Source organism: Petaurus breviceps, unplaced genomic scaffold (genome assembly GCF_028583685.1).
Source record: "Petaurus breviceps papuanus isolate PSGF00001 unplaced genomic scaffold, PetGlider_PUasm1.0 126, whole genome shotgun sequence".
Taxonomy (NCBI): Eukaryota; Metazoa; Chordata; class Mammalia; order Diprotodontia; family Petauridae; genus Petaurus; species Petaurus breviceps.
In genome coordinates, this window is record NW_027185655.1 from 84169139 (window position 1) to 84186179 (window position 17041).

Sequence of the window (17041 nt, forward strand, 5' to 3'; positions counted from 1 at the left end):
ATTCCTAAAGATTCAGAGAAGAAAGTTTCTGCCACCAAAGTAATGTACAGTGTCTAATGATTCAGCATCAGAATCTGAAAGAAGAGACAACAATATTTGTTTTGCTGCCACTCCTTAAGGACCATGGGATTTTTCTATTTGACTTGCAACTGAAACCTTCTATATTTTGTTGTCTTCCTTATTAGAATGTAAGTTCCTGGAGAGCAAGGACTATCTTTAATTTTCTGTTTGTATGTCCAGTGCTTAGCACTTACTCTTAATGACTTCATTCAAGCTAGTCTGCCATGGAAACAGTTGGAAAGAGATGATCCATTTTATACTTCTGTTTTGCTTTGGTATCTCAAACCCTCCAACTGTCTCCTCTGTTTTTTCTTCTAGTCAGTTTTAGTTTGAAAGGTGGGAGTAGGAGGCCTGGTTGGAGAAGGAGGGGCATAGGAAGATCTCACTTAATCAGGTCCCTTTGAGAAGCCAACATAACCCACTATGTGCTGATACTGATGTGGCCACAGAACTCTGCTCTCGTATCTGCCATCTGCCAAAGCCTTGCTGTCCCAGTTAGTCTTGTTACATTCATCCTTAAGTCAGAAATTAGTGTGCTTTGAAATTGTGCTCAGATGGATCATTATATGGTATCTGTCACCCGTTTGGTGTTGACTATAAATCATACACAGGCATTTTAAAATCATGTGTTTTGGCCTCTTATTTCTGTCCTTCAACTACTTAAAACTTCTCTATATATTCTTTGCCTCCCTGTCAGATAAGAAATACATGACAGTTTTTACAAAATTAATCTCATTAGCCTGCTCAGAGACACTGACATGGATTTAATGTAATGTTAAATGTTTTAATATTGGAGTGTTAAATGGCTTATTTGAGAAACTTCTGATTGACTGGTATTGTTTCAATAATTTATCACCTTTCCTTATAGGTGAAAAACTGCAATGGTTTCAAAGTCACCTTGATCCTGACAAAAGAGAGTATACAAAGAAAGATGCTTGTGAACTAATAGAGAGGTAAGAACTGGGTACACCATTGAGTGTTTTGAATTTTGTTGAATAATTAATTAATTATTCATTTAATGATAATAATTAATAATTAATTAATTATTCGATTAAATATTAAATTATATTCAACTCTTTTCTGTATTCATTACTTATTCCCTTCAACAGTATATAAGGAAGAAATGGTTCCTGCCAACTTTACTCAAATGGGAACTCAAAGAAAACCTTAGTGCTTACACCAGAAAGACCACAGACACCATCCACTAGAGAGGACACTAGAAAGATTGGGATCTGAGGCAAGGACCTAGTGCTATTCTGGTGAGGTCTCAGATTCCATACCAAAAATATGTCACCAGACTGATTCCTAGGAGGACTAATATACCAGGGCAATACATGTGTAGGGTATCTTTTTGGGAGGGCCCTATCTCATGAAAGTCTTGGGATGAAACAACTGTGCATGTCTGAGTTCAGTCCAGTTCTTGACCTCAGTTCCCTGCTCCTCCCCCACTTTCCACTCTTCCATTTTCCTTTTATTTGGGGAGGGAACAACCATGACAGTGTTGCCCTTAGTCATCACAGGCCCTTGGAAGAGATCCTAACCAACCACTACCTATATGTAAAAAATTAGTTCTTATTGCTGCCTCATGTCAGTGATTTCTTTTTTTCCCTGCTACCTTTCCCACTTTTTATTCCCCATCCTACTCTATTATCACACACTTCTTCTGTATATTGTGACCTTTAGAAGAGCAGCTTCAAAACAAATGAAAAGAGGGCCACTAATCTGTATATAAGGATCCCTGAGAGCCTCATATTGACAGGGTTTTAAAATGTAATGTTATTTATATTTTATTGTATTTCTCTTTATTTTGTAACTTTTTCCCAGTTACATTTTTATCTGCTTAAACAGTATTGGGGAGTATTGTGGACCCTGTGATTTGATACCTATGTTCCACAATATTACTTGACCATTAACAAATTTTCTTTCATCTTAGATCTTTTTTCACACTTTTTAATCTTGTGTTCATCAAAGTCTGTCTCTCTTTGGAAGACACTGGACTCTCAGGTCCAGATGACTCCTAATAACATGGGGTCTAATCCTTGTTCTCCTGTGTCACTGCCAGACTTTTCCTCTGATAGCATTGTTCTACAAGCCCTCCTCCACTGAGGTTCACTCTAGTCTATATTATTCAGTTTTGCTGTGACCTTCAAGTTTTCAGGTTCTCTCTGTTCTGAAATGGTTTGAGTTACTGTCTTAGTCTGCCACTCATGCTTTGTCTTCAAACTTGGAGACCCCTAATCTTTCTTCTCTCTCCCACCTCTCACTGTACTTACTCTTTATCCTCAGTTTGCCTCCCAGTTTCTTCCCACCTGTTCTAGTTGATTGCCTCCCATTTCTCTTTTGGCAATCTTGATCAGTTCAGTTGATTGCACTGGACAATAGATCCCTTATTTGCTTGTTCTGCCACCATTCATGACCCTATTCTTACTCTTTATCACTCCCACCATCTGCCTTCTTTACTCCTGGTCTGTTGAATAATGCTGGAGAAGTTACCCTCTGACTGTTGCATCGTAAAATTTTATTCTTTGATGATTCCATTGCTCTTGGTGACCTTACCAGACCTTCTCATCTCTCAGGACTACATTATCTTCCCCACCAGCCTCTGTCAATCGAAGTCCTTACCTCCTAAGAAAGTAAAAAGTAGTTGTCATGAGGTCTCTCTTTTCCCTTACACTGTATCTTAAAAGTTTTAATATTGGGTGTTTTTAATGGCATATTCACCCATACTTCTATTTTTTTACTTTGCTTTTTGAGAGACAGCCCTTGACTTTCTCTAAGTTTTTGATCCTTCCTATACTCTGTCCCCCAGGAATGTGCTCCTTTCATCATTGCCTGTTGGTCTTGCTTCAGTCTCTTTCTGTTGCCTCTTTCCATAAACATGGGCAAGTCTTTCCCCTCTTTAACAAAGCATCTCATGATCTTACCATCCTTTCTCCTAGAAAGAATCCTTTGCCTTCCTTTTCCTCTGCTTCCTTGTCATCTGATAACCCAACTCCAAAGGCTACTAATAATCTCTTAATTTTCCTTAGTCCTCTGCTTGGAGCTTTTGTATTGTGAGGCCTGTCTTTCTCCTGGTCATAATCTTCCTTGGCTTTCCCAGTGGTTCTTCTCTAGTTCTTCTGCCCATCTGACTGCTCTTACTCAGACTCTTTTGCTGAGTATTCTCCAGGGCTCTCTCCTTGACTCTTTCTGCATTTGGGCAGTCTCATTGGCTTCTTGGGTTCAGGTACTTTATTCTGATGGCTCCCAAATCTGGTGGCCTGATAACTAGCAGCGAAATCAGTTAAGTGATGAAATGAAGACTTATGTTCTTCTTTGCTGCTTGTGGCCTCCATCTTTATAGCTTTCAATACCTGGGTCTCTGCAACTGTAATGCTTTTGTAACTGGAATCAAGTGATTTTACTTTATTTGATTTTACTTTATTGAGCTTTGATGTCCTTATCTGTAATATGGCAGAATTAACACATGAAGAACATTATAAAATTGTAAGCCATTTTATATACATACACACACAAATACATACACACGCATGTACGTATGTGTATATACACTTTCTTTTCCTCAAATGTTAACTGTAGAAGAAGCCTTAGAGATAAGTTTAGTGTGGGTTTCTCATTTCACAAATGTGGAATTAGAAGACCTGAAAGGTTAAGTGAATTGCCCAAAGTCCCAGGAAGTTATTGGCAGAACTTGGCTTCCAACCTATTTCTTCTAATTCTAAGCTCAGCGATCTGTGGTGATTTAAGTGTCAAGTATTAAATCAATATGGCAGGTTAAACATGACTGGACAAGGAATGCTGAGCATGAGTTCCTTTGTAGAATAATGGAAATTTCACAGCTCCAATGCTTTTTTTTTTTTTTTTAAGTTATTTACATCGGTTCAACAGTGAACTGGAACAGATTGAGTTACAGAACAGCATTAAAGGCAGACAGGGAAGGAGGCACTTTTCTCGAGAAACAGTCATCAAACAGACGGTGGAACGTGAGCGGAAACTCTACGAAGGCTACGGCATGGGTGTGTCCATTTTTCTCTCTTTGTGATGTTTTAATTTTTTCCATTTCCCATAGGCTGCTTTTTTCCTTATTGATTTCTTTTCCTATTGTACAGTTTTGGTTAATTTTTTTTACTTACAGTATTCTTATAACATTTTCACAGCTAAATGGACTTTTCTTTGGGTAAGACAATATTCTTTCTATAGGGATACTAATACTAAGTAAGCTTCTGGTTCCAGTCTTTAAAAATTTTTGTAGGATTCCTGGGTTTTATCAGTTTTCTCATGGTTTGACTTTACACAATTTCAAACCTGAAGTTGATTCCATCATTAGCTATGAGACTGACAGGCCTTATTGATTGTGCTGAAAGCAACCCTCATCTAAGACCCCAGGGGCTGCCTTGGTTCTTCTTTTTGCTGTGGCTTGGGCATGGGGTAGTCTGGACACAGTGGTTCACCTAGCCTGTAGTCTGACCCTGCCTCCTGTGCCTTGGGTGGGGCTGCCTGATTCTGACCTTTCCTTTTGCTCTCTGTTGATTGCATGTCTTGTCCTACCGAGATTTGTCTTCTCAGAGGTTCTACAGAATCTTTCCTGTAGTGGTCTTTCTTGTAGGAGGAACTTCTAGGTGTTTCTCTTTGCTAAGGAAAACAGCAGAGAGCATTTGGAAATCAACTCATTCCAATGTACAAATGAAGACAAACTGTCTTTCTTATTCCTGCACCTTGTAAGAGAAAAGCCAAAAATCTTTTTGAAAAGAATGTTGCTCAGGGGCGGCCAGGTAGCACAGCAAATAAGAGCACCGGCTCCAGTGTTGAGAAAACCTGGAGATCGAATCCTGGGCTCAGACACTCAGCACCACATCCAGAAATAACTGGCCGTGTAACCTTGAGCAAGTTACTTAACCCCGATTGCTTAAAAAAAAAAAAAGAAAAAAAAGAAGAGAATGTTGCTCAAGTTTTACACTTATCTGTCACAGATTTGATTGTAGTCAGGACAGATTGTGAAGGATGAACCAAGAAACTGCTACAATCAAGGGAAAATTCTGGTGCATTCTTAGAGAGTGTTAATAAGGTAGGGGATATGGGCTCCTAACACATCATTATCTTTCCATAGTTCCCCTTGTATATCTATCCTCAAAAATGGAGAGTTCCACACCATGATCTTTAACTTGAGGCAATTGAAGGCTAATTTGGTTAGTGATTTTCTAGGTATTAGAGGGGGGGAGTTAAAGTATAATGTTTCAGAGTCACCTATTAGGGAGAAAAATTATGGAGAGAAAAGATCACATCTTGCCATCAAAAATGGAAGGGAGACACTGACATTTTGTTTCTAGGTACATTTTACTGTTATAGATTTAACCTCAGTCTAACCAGTTTTCTTTTATCTGCAGATGGATTAACATTTAATTCAGCTGAGTTAAAAAAAAAAAAAACATGATTAGCTGTGAGACTCTTAGAAGACAAAACAAAAAACAGCCCCTGCTCTCTAAGAGTTGACATTTTAACTGAGGGAATGCAATGGGGTGCACACTGAATATAGTATAATTTTAAAAGAGAACAGAGATCAAGAAATATTTTGCCTTGAAGGAAGCTAAGGGGTTTTAGGTAGGTTTCTGGGTGGATAGCCAACACAGAGAACAGAAAGGAGGACAGTGTGTAATGAAATGAAATATGAAATAAATCTGGAAAAGTGTTCTGGAAGGAAGACTGAGGGGTTTGTAGGGAGCCACTTAATACTTTTTGGATGGGAGAGTGTTTTGGCTGCTTTCTTGTACTTTATGATCTGTAGAAACTCCTCATTCCCCAAGATGAAATTCAGTTCTGAAGCTCTCACTTTCTCAGATCATTTCCCACCCTAATCACAGGAATTGATCAAGCCCCCATCCCAGGTAACCTCATCCCCCTCCCCCTTTCAACTTCCCCAGTTATAATCGTGAGCTCCCTGATGGTTGGCACTGTTGTATGACTCTGCTTAGCAAAGACTCTGGCATTTTCTTTCTTTTTTTTTTTTGTAGGGGGGAAGGAAGGGAAATTGGGGTTAAGTGACTTGACCAAGGTCACATGGCTAGTAAGTGTTTTTTTAGTGTCTGAGGTTGGATTTAAACTTGGGTCCTCCTGACTCCAAGGACCAGTGCTCTCTATTCACTGTGCCACCTAGCCACCACCCCCCCCCCTTTTTTTTTTCTTTAAACACAGTAGGTAGTTAATAAATGCTTGTTGACTCTGGCTCTCCCTGTGAGATTTTTTTTAGTGATTTCACATTGAATTGCCTTTTTTTCCAAAATGAATTTGGGTGCCTATTTCTTGAGGGAGGAGATGAAATTAGCAGACTCTGGACTAAACAATGGAATAATGACCAAAACTTACTTTATTTCCCTGCCCATGGCAAGTTTTCCTCTATAAGAATCCCTAGCCTCTCCTGGCTAGTGGGTGCCTTCCTTAGGCTGGGTTCTCCCTTGTTGGATGTCTTAAGAAAGAACCCATATCCCTTGGTGTCTCCCCTAAGCTTCATCTTCCTTCAGCTACAAAGGAGCCTGTTTGGTGTGTTTAGTTTGGTATGTTCTATTACATCCAATAAATGCCTGTACTTGACAGCCTGAATGAATTATTTTGAGGTGACTTAAACTTTTGTAGATCTTTGTAGTAGTAATAAAAATTTGACTGCTTTGGGTTTTATATCATAATCTTTTTTCACGTATTTTTTTGTCTTTATTCATTTGTTCGTTCACTTTGAGTTTAAAAGATTCTATTCCCCAATTCTTTGAGTTTCAGATTTTCTCTCCTTCCCCCCATGGCGGCATACAGTCAGGTATAGTATCTGAAGATACTTTCACATTTGCCATTGGTCAGGTTATAAAGAGGGATTGTATTGGATGGAATGAACAGTGAGAAAAAGGAAACCAAACCAAACAAGAAAAAGAAAGAGAGCAGGTAATTTGCTTCAATCTGCATTCAAACTCTGTTCTTTCTGGTTCTTTCTCTGAATGTAGACATTTCTCTCCATCATGAGTCTTTTGGAGTTTACTTGTAGCCCTGCATTTCTGAGAAGAGTCCTGTGTATAAAAGTTGGTCGTCACACATACGTTGTATCTGTAATTGCGTACACAATTTTCCTGGTTCTGCTCTTCTCACTCAGCATCAGTTTGTATAAGCCTCTCCAGGTAGATATGAAGTCCATCTGCTCTGCATTTCTTATGGCATAATAGTATTCCATTACATTCATATACCATAACTTGTTTAGCCATTCCCCAATTGATGGGCATCCCCTTAATTTCCAATTCTTTTATATCATGATCTTTTTCCTGGTTTCAAAGCTTTGATGAATAGGGGGAAATGACCAATAAGAGCATAGCAGGTGAAAAGTCAGGGGCTCAGATAATTTGACAAATTGCTGAATTTATCTATGATTGATTTGAAATTGAGGGTATAAAGAAGTCAAATGCTAGGGGACTGATCTTGAAGGTTAATTTAGACCCTCAAAATATCTTCTCTGTAACATTATGGGTTAATGAGCCCTTAACTTGCCAGTGAAGATTGCCTAGCAGTTTTGAGCCCATTGCAATCTCTTATTTAAAATTTACTGAATTGAATTTCTGGTTTACATTATAATTAAAATATAGTAGTCTAATTGCCTCTTTTTTAGTGTTGTGTATACTACTTTTTTTTAATGTGGATTATGATGGCTTACATTTACACAGCAATATGTTGTAATGGCAAAGAGCTAACATTTTAGAAAACCCATACTGCATAATCTCAGATTTTATGCCTTTTTTTTTTTTTCCAAAAAAGTGGGGTGGGAGGGGTGGCCAGGTAGCACAGCTAGTAAGAGCATCGGCTCCAGTGTCGGGATAACCTGGGGATCGAATCCGGGCTCAGACACGTAGCACCCACCCAGAAACGCCTGGCTGTGTAACCTTGAGCAAGTTACTTAACCCCAATTGCTTTAAAAAAAAAAAAAAGGGTAGCACAGCGAGTAAGAGCACCGGCTCCAGTGTTGAAAAGACCTGGAGATCGAATCCTGGGCTCAGACACTTAGCACCCACCCAGAAACACCTGGCCGTGTAACCTTGAGCAAGTTACTTAACCCCGATTGCTAAAAGAAAAAAAAAAGTGGTGTGGGACCATTTTTTTTCCAATTTGTACCAGTATTGTTTTTTGGTTTTCACCAGTCTCACACCAATTTTTCACTCACTGAAAACTGTCTTTCTGCAGCCACGTTTCCATACTGTTCAGTGAACACAATCACTTTCAACTTGAAGCCTGAATAGTTTTTATATTTACCCATGATCAGAAAGAAATGCTTTGCACGTTAATATATCACTGGCAGAGGAACTGTAGTTTAGCTAGCATGGAAAGATGTGTCTTACCATATCACTCATCACTTGTTACTCATGGCAGCTTCACCTGCTCACCCCATACCCCATGTCCTGCCCCCCAGCTAACAGTGCTGTTAGTACAGCAGTGCTTTAAACAAACCACGAAAGTTGGCTTTCAGGGAAATAATACAATCAGTGCCTGTGTGCTGAGAATTCTAGACTCACAGCTCCCAGTGCCTGAGAGATAAATGTATATTTATATGCCACTAGTGACTATTGCTGCTGTGTTTGCCTTTTAAGTGGTGTGAGGCACAGGATTATACCATGCAACGATTATGAGATGAAAGGTCACAGACCAATTTTTTTGGATTGTAAAAAAGAAAAAACCCACATACCACAGGGTGGAATGATTGCATAGTGCCTACCATTATGTGGTGAAATAAGGCAACTGTTGAGAATAGAAATTGTAGAGTAGGTGTTGATCTGCCTTGCAGTGGGAGATTCCTCCTTGAGAGTTCCCTGTACTACTGAAATACTTTGCTGGGGCATTTTACATTATACATTTTTGCTCAAGTGCTTTCTCATCATAAAATCCTTTGAAGTGCATTGTACTAATATTGTTAACTTCATTTTGCTGATTCAGAAATGAAGGGGATTGTTTATTGATCTCACAGTTAATGTCAGGTTTGGGGCTTGAACTGCTTTGTAGCAGCTTCATGAAGGAGCTTAGTCCCAGGATTTCAGAGCCATTTCACTTGGCTCCCTCAAGATATGGCTCCTTCCGTGTTTATCTCTGGAGGTCCTTTTGGATGGTGATCATTATTACAGTTATGAATGGAAAATGGTTGTCTAGTGTGAAGAAGCTAGGGCCCAGGCTGTGAAAGCCCAAGGGGATCCCTAAAGATTAATCAAAAAGTTTAGTGTTTTAGCTGTTACAGGTAAAAGAAAGATCAGATAATGAAAGTAATTGCTGACTGTTATAGATGGAAGAATGATAATTTTGATTGTTCAGCATAACTTTGGGAGGGAGGGCACAAGAAGTTATGAATTGAAATGTTGGAAGTGATGCTTGAATTGAATCTTGGGGGAAAAGAAGGATTCTGTAAGTGGAGGTGAGAAGGAAGTGTATTCTATATAAGGACAAAAGCCACTACAAAAGCATGGAGACAGAAGGCCAGTTGGTATGTTTGAACAACGAAAACCAGTTTGGCTAATTCATAGAGAGTTTACATTTTGTAGGACATTTACAAATGTCCTACATAGGGAGCTACTGGAGTTGAATGAGTTAGAATAAAAGCACTTTGGTCTCCTTGACTTATTCCACTCCATGTTCCATGTAGCTGCCAGTCAAAGGCAAGATCCCATTATAGTAATTTAGGTGAGAGGTGATAAGGACTTGAAATAAAGTGATATCTATGTGAAGAGTAAAGGGGTTGGATATGAAAGATGCTGTGAAGGTAAAAATGGCAAAATTTGGTAATGATGAGTTAGGATGTCAAGGATAATGCTGGGGTTATGTACCTGGGAAACTAGAACACAGTGGCTTGGTGACAGAAATGTCATGGGGAGGATGGAAGTTAAATTGCAACTGGGTGAGAGGAATAAAAAATAGAACTAGTGTGACAGCTTGGAAGAGGAGAGAGTTTGGGAGGGAAAGATAACCAGTTTAGTTTGGAGTAAGTTGGGTTAAGATGTCTCCTAGATTTGAAATGGTAGAGGTCTGAAGCTCAGGGCTATATAGATAGATCCTCGAGTCATCCACAAAGAAATTATAGTAAAACTCTGGGGAACTAATGAAGTTACCAAGCAAGAGTGTTAGGAGGATGGCAGAGGACAGAAGCTTGAGGAACTGTGAGATGGATGATGAATTATCAAAGGAGAAGATTCCTGGTATTTGCCTGAGGCAAATTCCCATCCCAGTAATCCTTTCAACTGTTTTTCTTTGTGGCCCTGACCTATCCCCAACCTTCTATTCTATATTACCTCTGACCCAGCCCAGCCCTTCATGATCTGTTCTCTGGACCTTCCCAGGCTATTTCCCACCCTTAATCCCATCTAGACCCCCTTCTTTGTTATTGGGGGAGGGGGAAGGTGCCACCCCAGGCTTTTGGGCACTTCTTGATTTCATCCAAATCTTCCCATTGTTTTTCTCTATGAAAAAAGGTCAGTCTCCTCTACCAGTTGCTCACTCTTAAAATCTGACCTGGCCTGCATTAGTGATAACCTTAAGTCTCTGACAATGTTTGAGCCGAATTCTTTTGAGGCAGACCTGTTGAGGTTTAGGGGTACTCAGGACCCCAAAATGCTGACGTAGTGGGTCCTGCCAAATGAATTCAACCCAAGCCTTCTTTCAGCCAACGAAAAACAAAGTTTATTAAAGATTCACCATATTGGTTTGACTCTTAAGGGGAGCCTAAGCATTTGTAATGCTTGTATTGATAAGCAGAACAGATTGAAGCTCAGCTAGATTGAATCTGAGCACCTTCACAGAGGTAAAATGGATTTTATATACAGAAAGACTGTGGGAGGGATCTAAGGATGATCTAGTAGTCTGAGGTGACTAGAGAAGGGGTCTAAGAAGGATCTTGATGAGACTGGATGACTAGAGGTCAGATTCCTAGGAAGCAAGAGAATGGGATTTTGATGGGATCAGCTGGAGGCAATCCAGTAAGTAACAGATAGTGGAGGGCTAGGCTAGGTTAAGACTGACAGGTTTTGGCATGAAAAAAGCCAGATTAAATGGGAAAATTCAGGAGAGTTCAAGGTGGGGATTTCCCTGGGCCTATGGTCAATGGGACTCAAATTCTTTGGGGGTAAGGAGCAGGTCTTGGTTTCTGAAATTGCTTACTGGTAGCAAGGGGCTTAGAGCTATCCCTGCCTGTATAGGGCCCAACTAGGGGTACATAGCTTGAGCAATCATCTGGAAGTTGATAGCTTGGACCCTGGAGGAGACAACTCTGGCAAGGAGGTTAGGCAAATAAGGGCCAAACAGGCACAAAATTTCATCAGCATACAGAGTGAAAGGTTTTTCTAGATTGGGTAGAGCTAGTGCTGGAGTGGTGGTCGATTTAGTTTCAAGGTCTCAAAAGGTTTAATCTGGTTGGGGCTCTACTCTACACTGCCAACCATCATTCTGAGTCTTGAGCGGACTGGAGGATAGGGTACTGGGGGGCGGGGGGGGGGGGGACTCCACACTTTTCCCAATTTTGGGGGGATCCCCTCTTTCCATACGAGCACAGCTCTCTCGGGGGGGGGGGGCGTCCTGGAGGGACAATCCTTGGATCAGTGACCCTTCATGTGGGATGGAAAGCAGATTTCCCTACTGCCCAAGTTTCTGGGCTTCCTCCAGGGAGGTGACCTGGAGGGGTACTCCTTGGGTCTTTTCCTGGCCATGACAGCAGCCAAGAACTGAGCATGTTCTCTGTCCCTAGCTCTTTCCCTTCATTCTCTTTCCTCTGCTGAAACTAGGTCTCTGTTAAAAATTCCAAAGGTGGTCTCCAGTAATTGGGCCTGAGGTGTTTGAGGTCCCATTGGTAGTTTCTGCAGTTTCCTTCTAATATCTGGGGCAGACTGATTAATGAAATACATGCTAAGGATTGCTGCCTTTTAGAGTCAGGATCTAAATTCATATACTTCTTAATAGCTTCTGCCAGCTGGTCTTGGAAAAGGTCAGGGTTTTCCTTTTCTCCCTGAGTAATTTCCCTAATTTTCTGAATATTTGCTTTTGAAATGCACTTCTTAGACCTTCTAACAGGCAAATTATCATATAGTCTCTCTTTCCCCTATCCTCACTCTTTTGATAATCCCATCCTGGGTCACTAGTGGGAACAGCAGTGTTCCTGGGGGCTTTTTTTGGGGCCATCACAGCCAAATGATCCCCATCTTTTGGGGCTTCTTCCCAGGTTCTTTTCTCCTCAGTGGTACAACAGGTAGAGAAGAGGATATGTAAATATCACCCCAAGAAAGCTCTAATTGTAGGGATAGATCCCTAAAACCCCCAGTAAACTTAGTGGGATCTTCCAAGTATCTCCCCAGTTTCTCTTTAACTTGGGTGAGATCCAAAATGGAGAAAGGAATATGTACTCTTAATTGTGCCCCTAGGCAAGACAGTTACTTCCCTCGGGAAAAATCCCTGAGGGTGCTGTGGGTATTGGGCTTCTGGAGGGAGATAGGAAGTAACACTTCTTGTGAGGGATGGACTGGGGAATGCTGGCTTGGGAGAAGATCAGCTGGTACCAGAGGAGGGGGAAAGGTTCCAGGGGGAGATACCCTAGAGACTGCTATGGGGATGGGGCCCAAGGCTGGGACCTGAGTAGGAGTCAGGAGGGGTGGGGGGAGCTGCCTCTGTGAGACACGTGACTGGGACCTGAGCAGGAGTTGTGGAGGGAGAAGGGACTGGGGCTGAAGTCCTGGGGGGCATAAGAAGGGGGTTATCTAAAATGTCCTGTTGACAATACCCCATTGCCCCTTTGTGGGTCTGTTCTAGCTATGAGCATCTTAACAATTTTTTTCTGAAGACAGGGTTCTGAGAGAACTCAACCAAGGCCATCATGTAGGAAACTTCTATGCATTTTCCTTTTGGTGACAGTAGAATTCTAACTGCAAGAGAATCTGTTTTAAAGTATCAAAAATGAGCCACATGTACCTGTAAGTGATAGAGGCCAACCAATGTTGCAAAAGAATACCAGCTTTTCCTTTTTGAGTTCTTTAGAGAAACTAAATTTTCCCCAATTTTTGTAAAAGACAACCTACAGGTGAACTTTTAGAATTGAAAAGGATAGACCCATTATAGGCATGGGAGCTGGAAGTCCCCTCCGCAAAGGAGGATCTGGGAGTAAGCCTTGGAAAAACAAACAAAACAAGACAAAAAAAACCCCCAGCAAAACACAAAAAGGTACCTGAAGTTTTTCCAATTCCCTGCCGCTGAGAGAATTTAAAGAATCGGGCATACACTTCTGGATGGGGCATCTGTCCTTGTCCTCCATGCTTCAGAAGCTGTGCCCAGGTCCATGGCCTCCAATATAACTACCTGAGAATCTGAAAGCATCAGACTTGAGTATGACACAACTTCCTAGCTGTCTGACCTAATGGTACTCTAAGAGGTCAGGCCTGAAGGTACCTCCAAAGTAGAGAACAAGAAGGGGATAGAGAGAGGGAGAGGCTTATATACCTTTTAGTCTTCTCTGGAGAAGAACTTGAGACTAGCAGTGTTTCCTGGGTCAGGGAATCATAATATTGAGGTTTAAAATTTTGTGGTTTATGCGTATATGGTTTATGCTGACACAGCAGGTCCTGCCAAATGAATTCAACCCAAGTCTTCTTTCAGCCAAAGAAAAGCAAAGTTTAATTCACCATATTGGGTAGACTCTTAAGGAGCTTAAGCATTTGTAATGTTTATATTGACAAGCAGGCCAGATTGAAACTCAACTAGATTGAATCTGAGCACCTTCATGGAGGCAAGGTGGATTTTATATACAGAAAGATTGTGGGAGGGATCCAGGGGTCTGTGGGAGGGATCCAGGGGTCATCTAGTAGTCTGAGGTGTCTAGAGGAGGGGTCTAAGAAGGTTCTTGATGAGACTGGGTGACTAGAGGTCAGATTCCCAGGAAGCAAGAGAATGGGATTTTGATGGGATCAGTTGGAGGCAATCCAAGAAGTAACAGACAGTGGAGGGCTAAGCTAGGTTAAGATTGACAGGTTTTGGCATGAAAAAAGCCAGATTAAGTGGGAAAATTCAGGAGAGTTCAAGGTGGGGGGTTCCCAGGGCCTGTGGTCAATGGGACTCAAATTCTTTTGGGGTAAAGGGAAAAGGTCTAGGCTTGGGCCTATACCCTGTCAGACCGGCACCTTTTGCCTTTGAGTTTGGGGGGTTTCCAGTATTCCTAGACCACAGCAGTTTGAACAGGCAGAAAGAGAACTTAGGAGAGGACTGTTGCAGAATTTCAGAGGGCAGAGAATATTGAAAAGTTGGTGGTTAACAGTGGCAAATGGAGCAGACAGGTCAGAGAGATGAGCAGAGGAAAAAAAAAATTGTCAGTTGGTATCTTTTTTAGAGATCTTTTGAATGCTGAGGGTAGAAGCTGAATTTCCTCTGGGTTATAGGAGTAAGAGAAGTAGTAGAGGCAGCAAGTAGGCTGAGAAAGGGATTTAAGATTCTAGGAAGCTTGAGGAGAAAGGGGTGGGGAACCTGTGGCCTCACCTTCTAGGTCCTTGGGTGCAGCTTTTTGACTGAGTCCAAGTCCAAGTTTTATAGAACAGATCCTTTTATTAAGGGGATTTGTTCTGTGAAGTTTGTGTTCAGTCAAAGGGCTGCAGGTTCTGCAGCCCTGGTCTAGTGAAAGCAGGGAAGGAACCAGGAAAAAGGAAGATGAAGTTTCAAGAGAGCAACAAGAGAAAAGAGAAGATGATTAAAATTTAAACCTGTTAAAGATCTACAAGATGAGATCAAAGGGGTGTGTGTGTCTTCGGGTCTCTGTGTATTTGTATAGAGTGAAAGAGAGAGACTGGCAGTTTAGTGGGTTCAGATCACCAGGTCTGGAGAGCTACATTTTTGACTACCAAAAGACCATGCAGATGTTTTTGTTTGAAAAATCATGAAAGTGATGCCACTGTATTGGCGATGGTCAAATATTGCAGTTTGCAAACTAGTATTTCTAGCAAACTTCTAGTATGTGGTATTGAATATTGAAAGCAGGAAGAAGATTTGTGGGAATACTTGGGGAAATGATGCACCTTGTAATAAATCATGCTAAACTAACTTAATTTTCTCTTAAGCCAGGGCTACAAGACTGATGGATATGATATACTAGAATTTCGTCAAGTCATTTAATAGTCTAATCTTATGATGGAGCTATGTGGGTTGGATGATAGTTCTGAATATACCTGTTAATTTAAGGATGTGATTAATTATTGTCAGCCTATAAGGAGCTCTCTACTGGTCTCAAAAGCTATGTTCCTCTTTTTACTTGTTCTGAATTGGATGGTAGTTCTAGACTGATTTTTTTCAAATTTGTGAATTACATACTATTGGGAGGGATGGCTAACGATGCCAGATGACAACATAATAATTGAAAAAAATCACAGTAGGTCATAACAATGAATGAAGCTACTAACAAAAACTGTAATTGATGAATGTGAAGTCCTTACACTTGTACAAAAAATTCTTGTGAAAAGTATAGGATGGAAGTGAGAAGGGGAGAAGTGAAAATGAATAGACAAAAGTCCATGGAAAAAAGACTAAATATGAGTTGACAGTATAATGGTGCAGTTTCAAAGAGCTCATGCAATCTGAAGTTTTATTACTAGAAGAATCACGTTTGAAATAGGGTGACTAGTTCTATATTCTAGTCACTCAACATTTTAAATATTGTTTATAGTTCTGTGTTTCACATTCTAGGAAGGGTATTAGCAGTCTTGTCATGAAACCAGGGTACAGCAAGGGTGGCGAGAGGACTTCTAGCCTCACTAGAACATCTCTTGCTAAGAGAAGATCTGTTGGGATGAACATGGTAGCTCCTCACATATCTTAAATTTCCAGTTGTTTAGAAAAAGAGGGATTACTTTTGTTAATTACCTCAGATAGGATAGATTTCCCTATCTCTGGAGATTTATTAGCAGAAAATGGACAATGACTTGTTAGAATTCCTCATCAGAGTGACTTGAGTTTAATGTGAAAGGGTCCTGCCAGTGCCCAAAGCTTGGGACTCCAGGTTCTGTGTGCTGCAAACAGGTTTTAAAAAGGAAAAATCAATTAACAAATGTGTGTGTGTATACTTATATGTGTGTGTATGTATGTATGTGTCTATGCATGTATTATAACTTGTTTTGGTTTGTGTTTCTCTGAGGATAACAGTTTACTAACTCAAGATAAAGAAACTGTGATTAATATTTTCATATGTATTTTTATGATTCTTAGCACCACACCCAGAAATAACTGGCCGTGTAACCTTGAGCAAGTTACTTAACCCCCATTGCTTAAAAAAAAAAAAAAGAAGGAGCTTTCCAACAGTAGGAGGACTAATGACCATGAAGACCCTACATTTAGATAATTATCATCTGGCAACTCTTGGCTATTGCTCCTTTCTAAGTATTTTTATTTGAATTTTATATTTCTGTTAAACCAAAAAGGATCCAGGGAAGTTATTCAAACTTATGTTGTCACTTGACTTTTGGAGCCTCAATTTTCTCATTTGTAATATGGGATTAAACTATATGACCCCTGGCTAAACTAAGCCCAGGAGTGGGAACCTGCAGCCTTTAGGCCACTTACGGCCCTCTAGGTCCTCGAGTTCAGCCATTTGACTGAATAGAAATTTCACAGAACAAATCCCCTTAATAAAAACATTTGTTCTGTAAAACTTGGACTCAGTCTATGTTCCAAATAAGGTATAAATAGATTTGCTTCCTTATATCATGGATCTCTGATTTTGTTTTAAATTATATTCCCTTCATCAACACACATTCTAGATCCTAGTGTAGGATGTTCTTCGTGAATTCATTGAGAAATTTTATACCCCCATTGCTCTTCTGGTGATGAACCTATACAGGTTTAGCCAGGAAATGACAAGCCTATATAGTCAGGGGTATGCTACTAAATGTTGGACAATTGGCTCTCTGAAAGATTAAGTGTGTGTGTGTGTGTGTGTGTGTGTGTGTGTGTGTGTGTGTGTGTG

General features: G+C 40.5%; 1 protein-coding gene across 2 annotated transcripts in view; it reads left to right on the forward strand.

The window, feature by feature from the left end:
* The window catches only part of TMA16 (translation machinery associated 16 homolog), an 88436-nt gene that overhangs the window by 37667 nt on the left and 33728 nt on the right, over positions 1–17041 (forward strand). For both annotated transcript variants that reach the window (XM_069097688.1, XM_069097697.1), the window contains exons 4-5: positions 929–1013; positions 3928–4076. In XM_069097688.1, coding sequence (XP_068953789.1) covers positions 929–1013; positions 3928–4076 — 234 coding nt within the window. The remainder of the gene's footprint in view (positions 1–928; positions 1014–3927; positions 4077–17041) is intronic.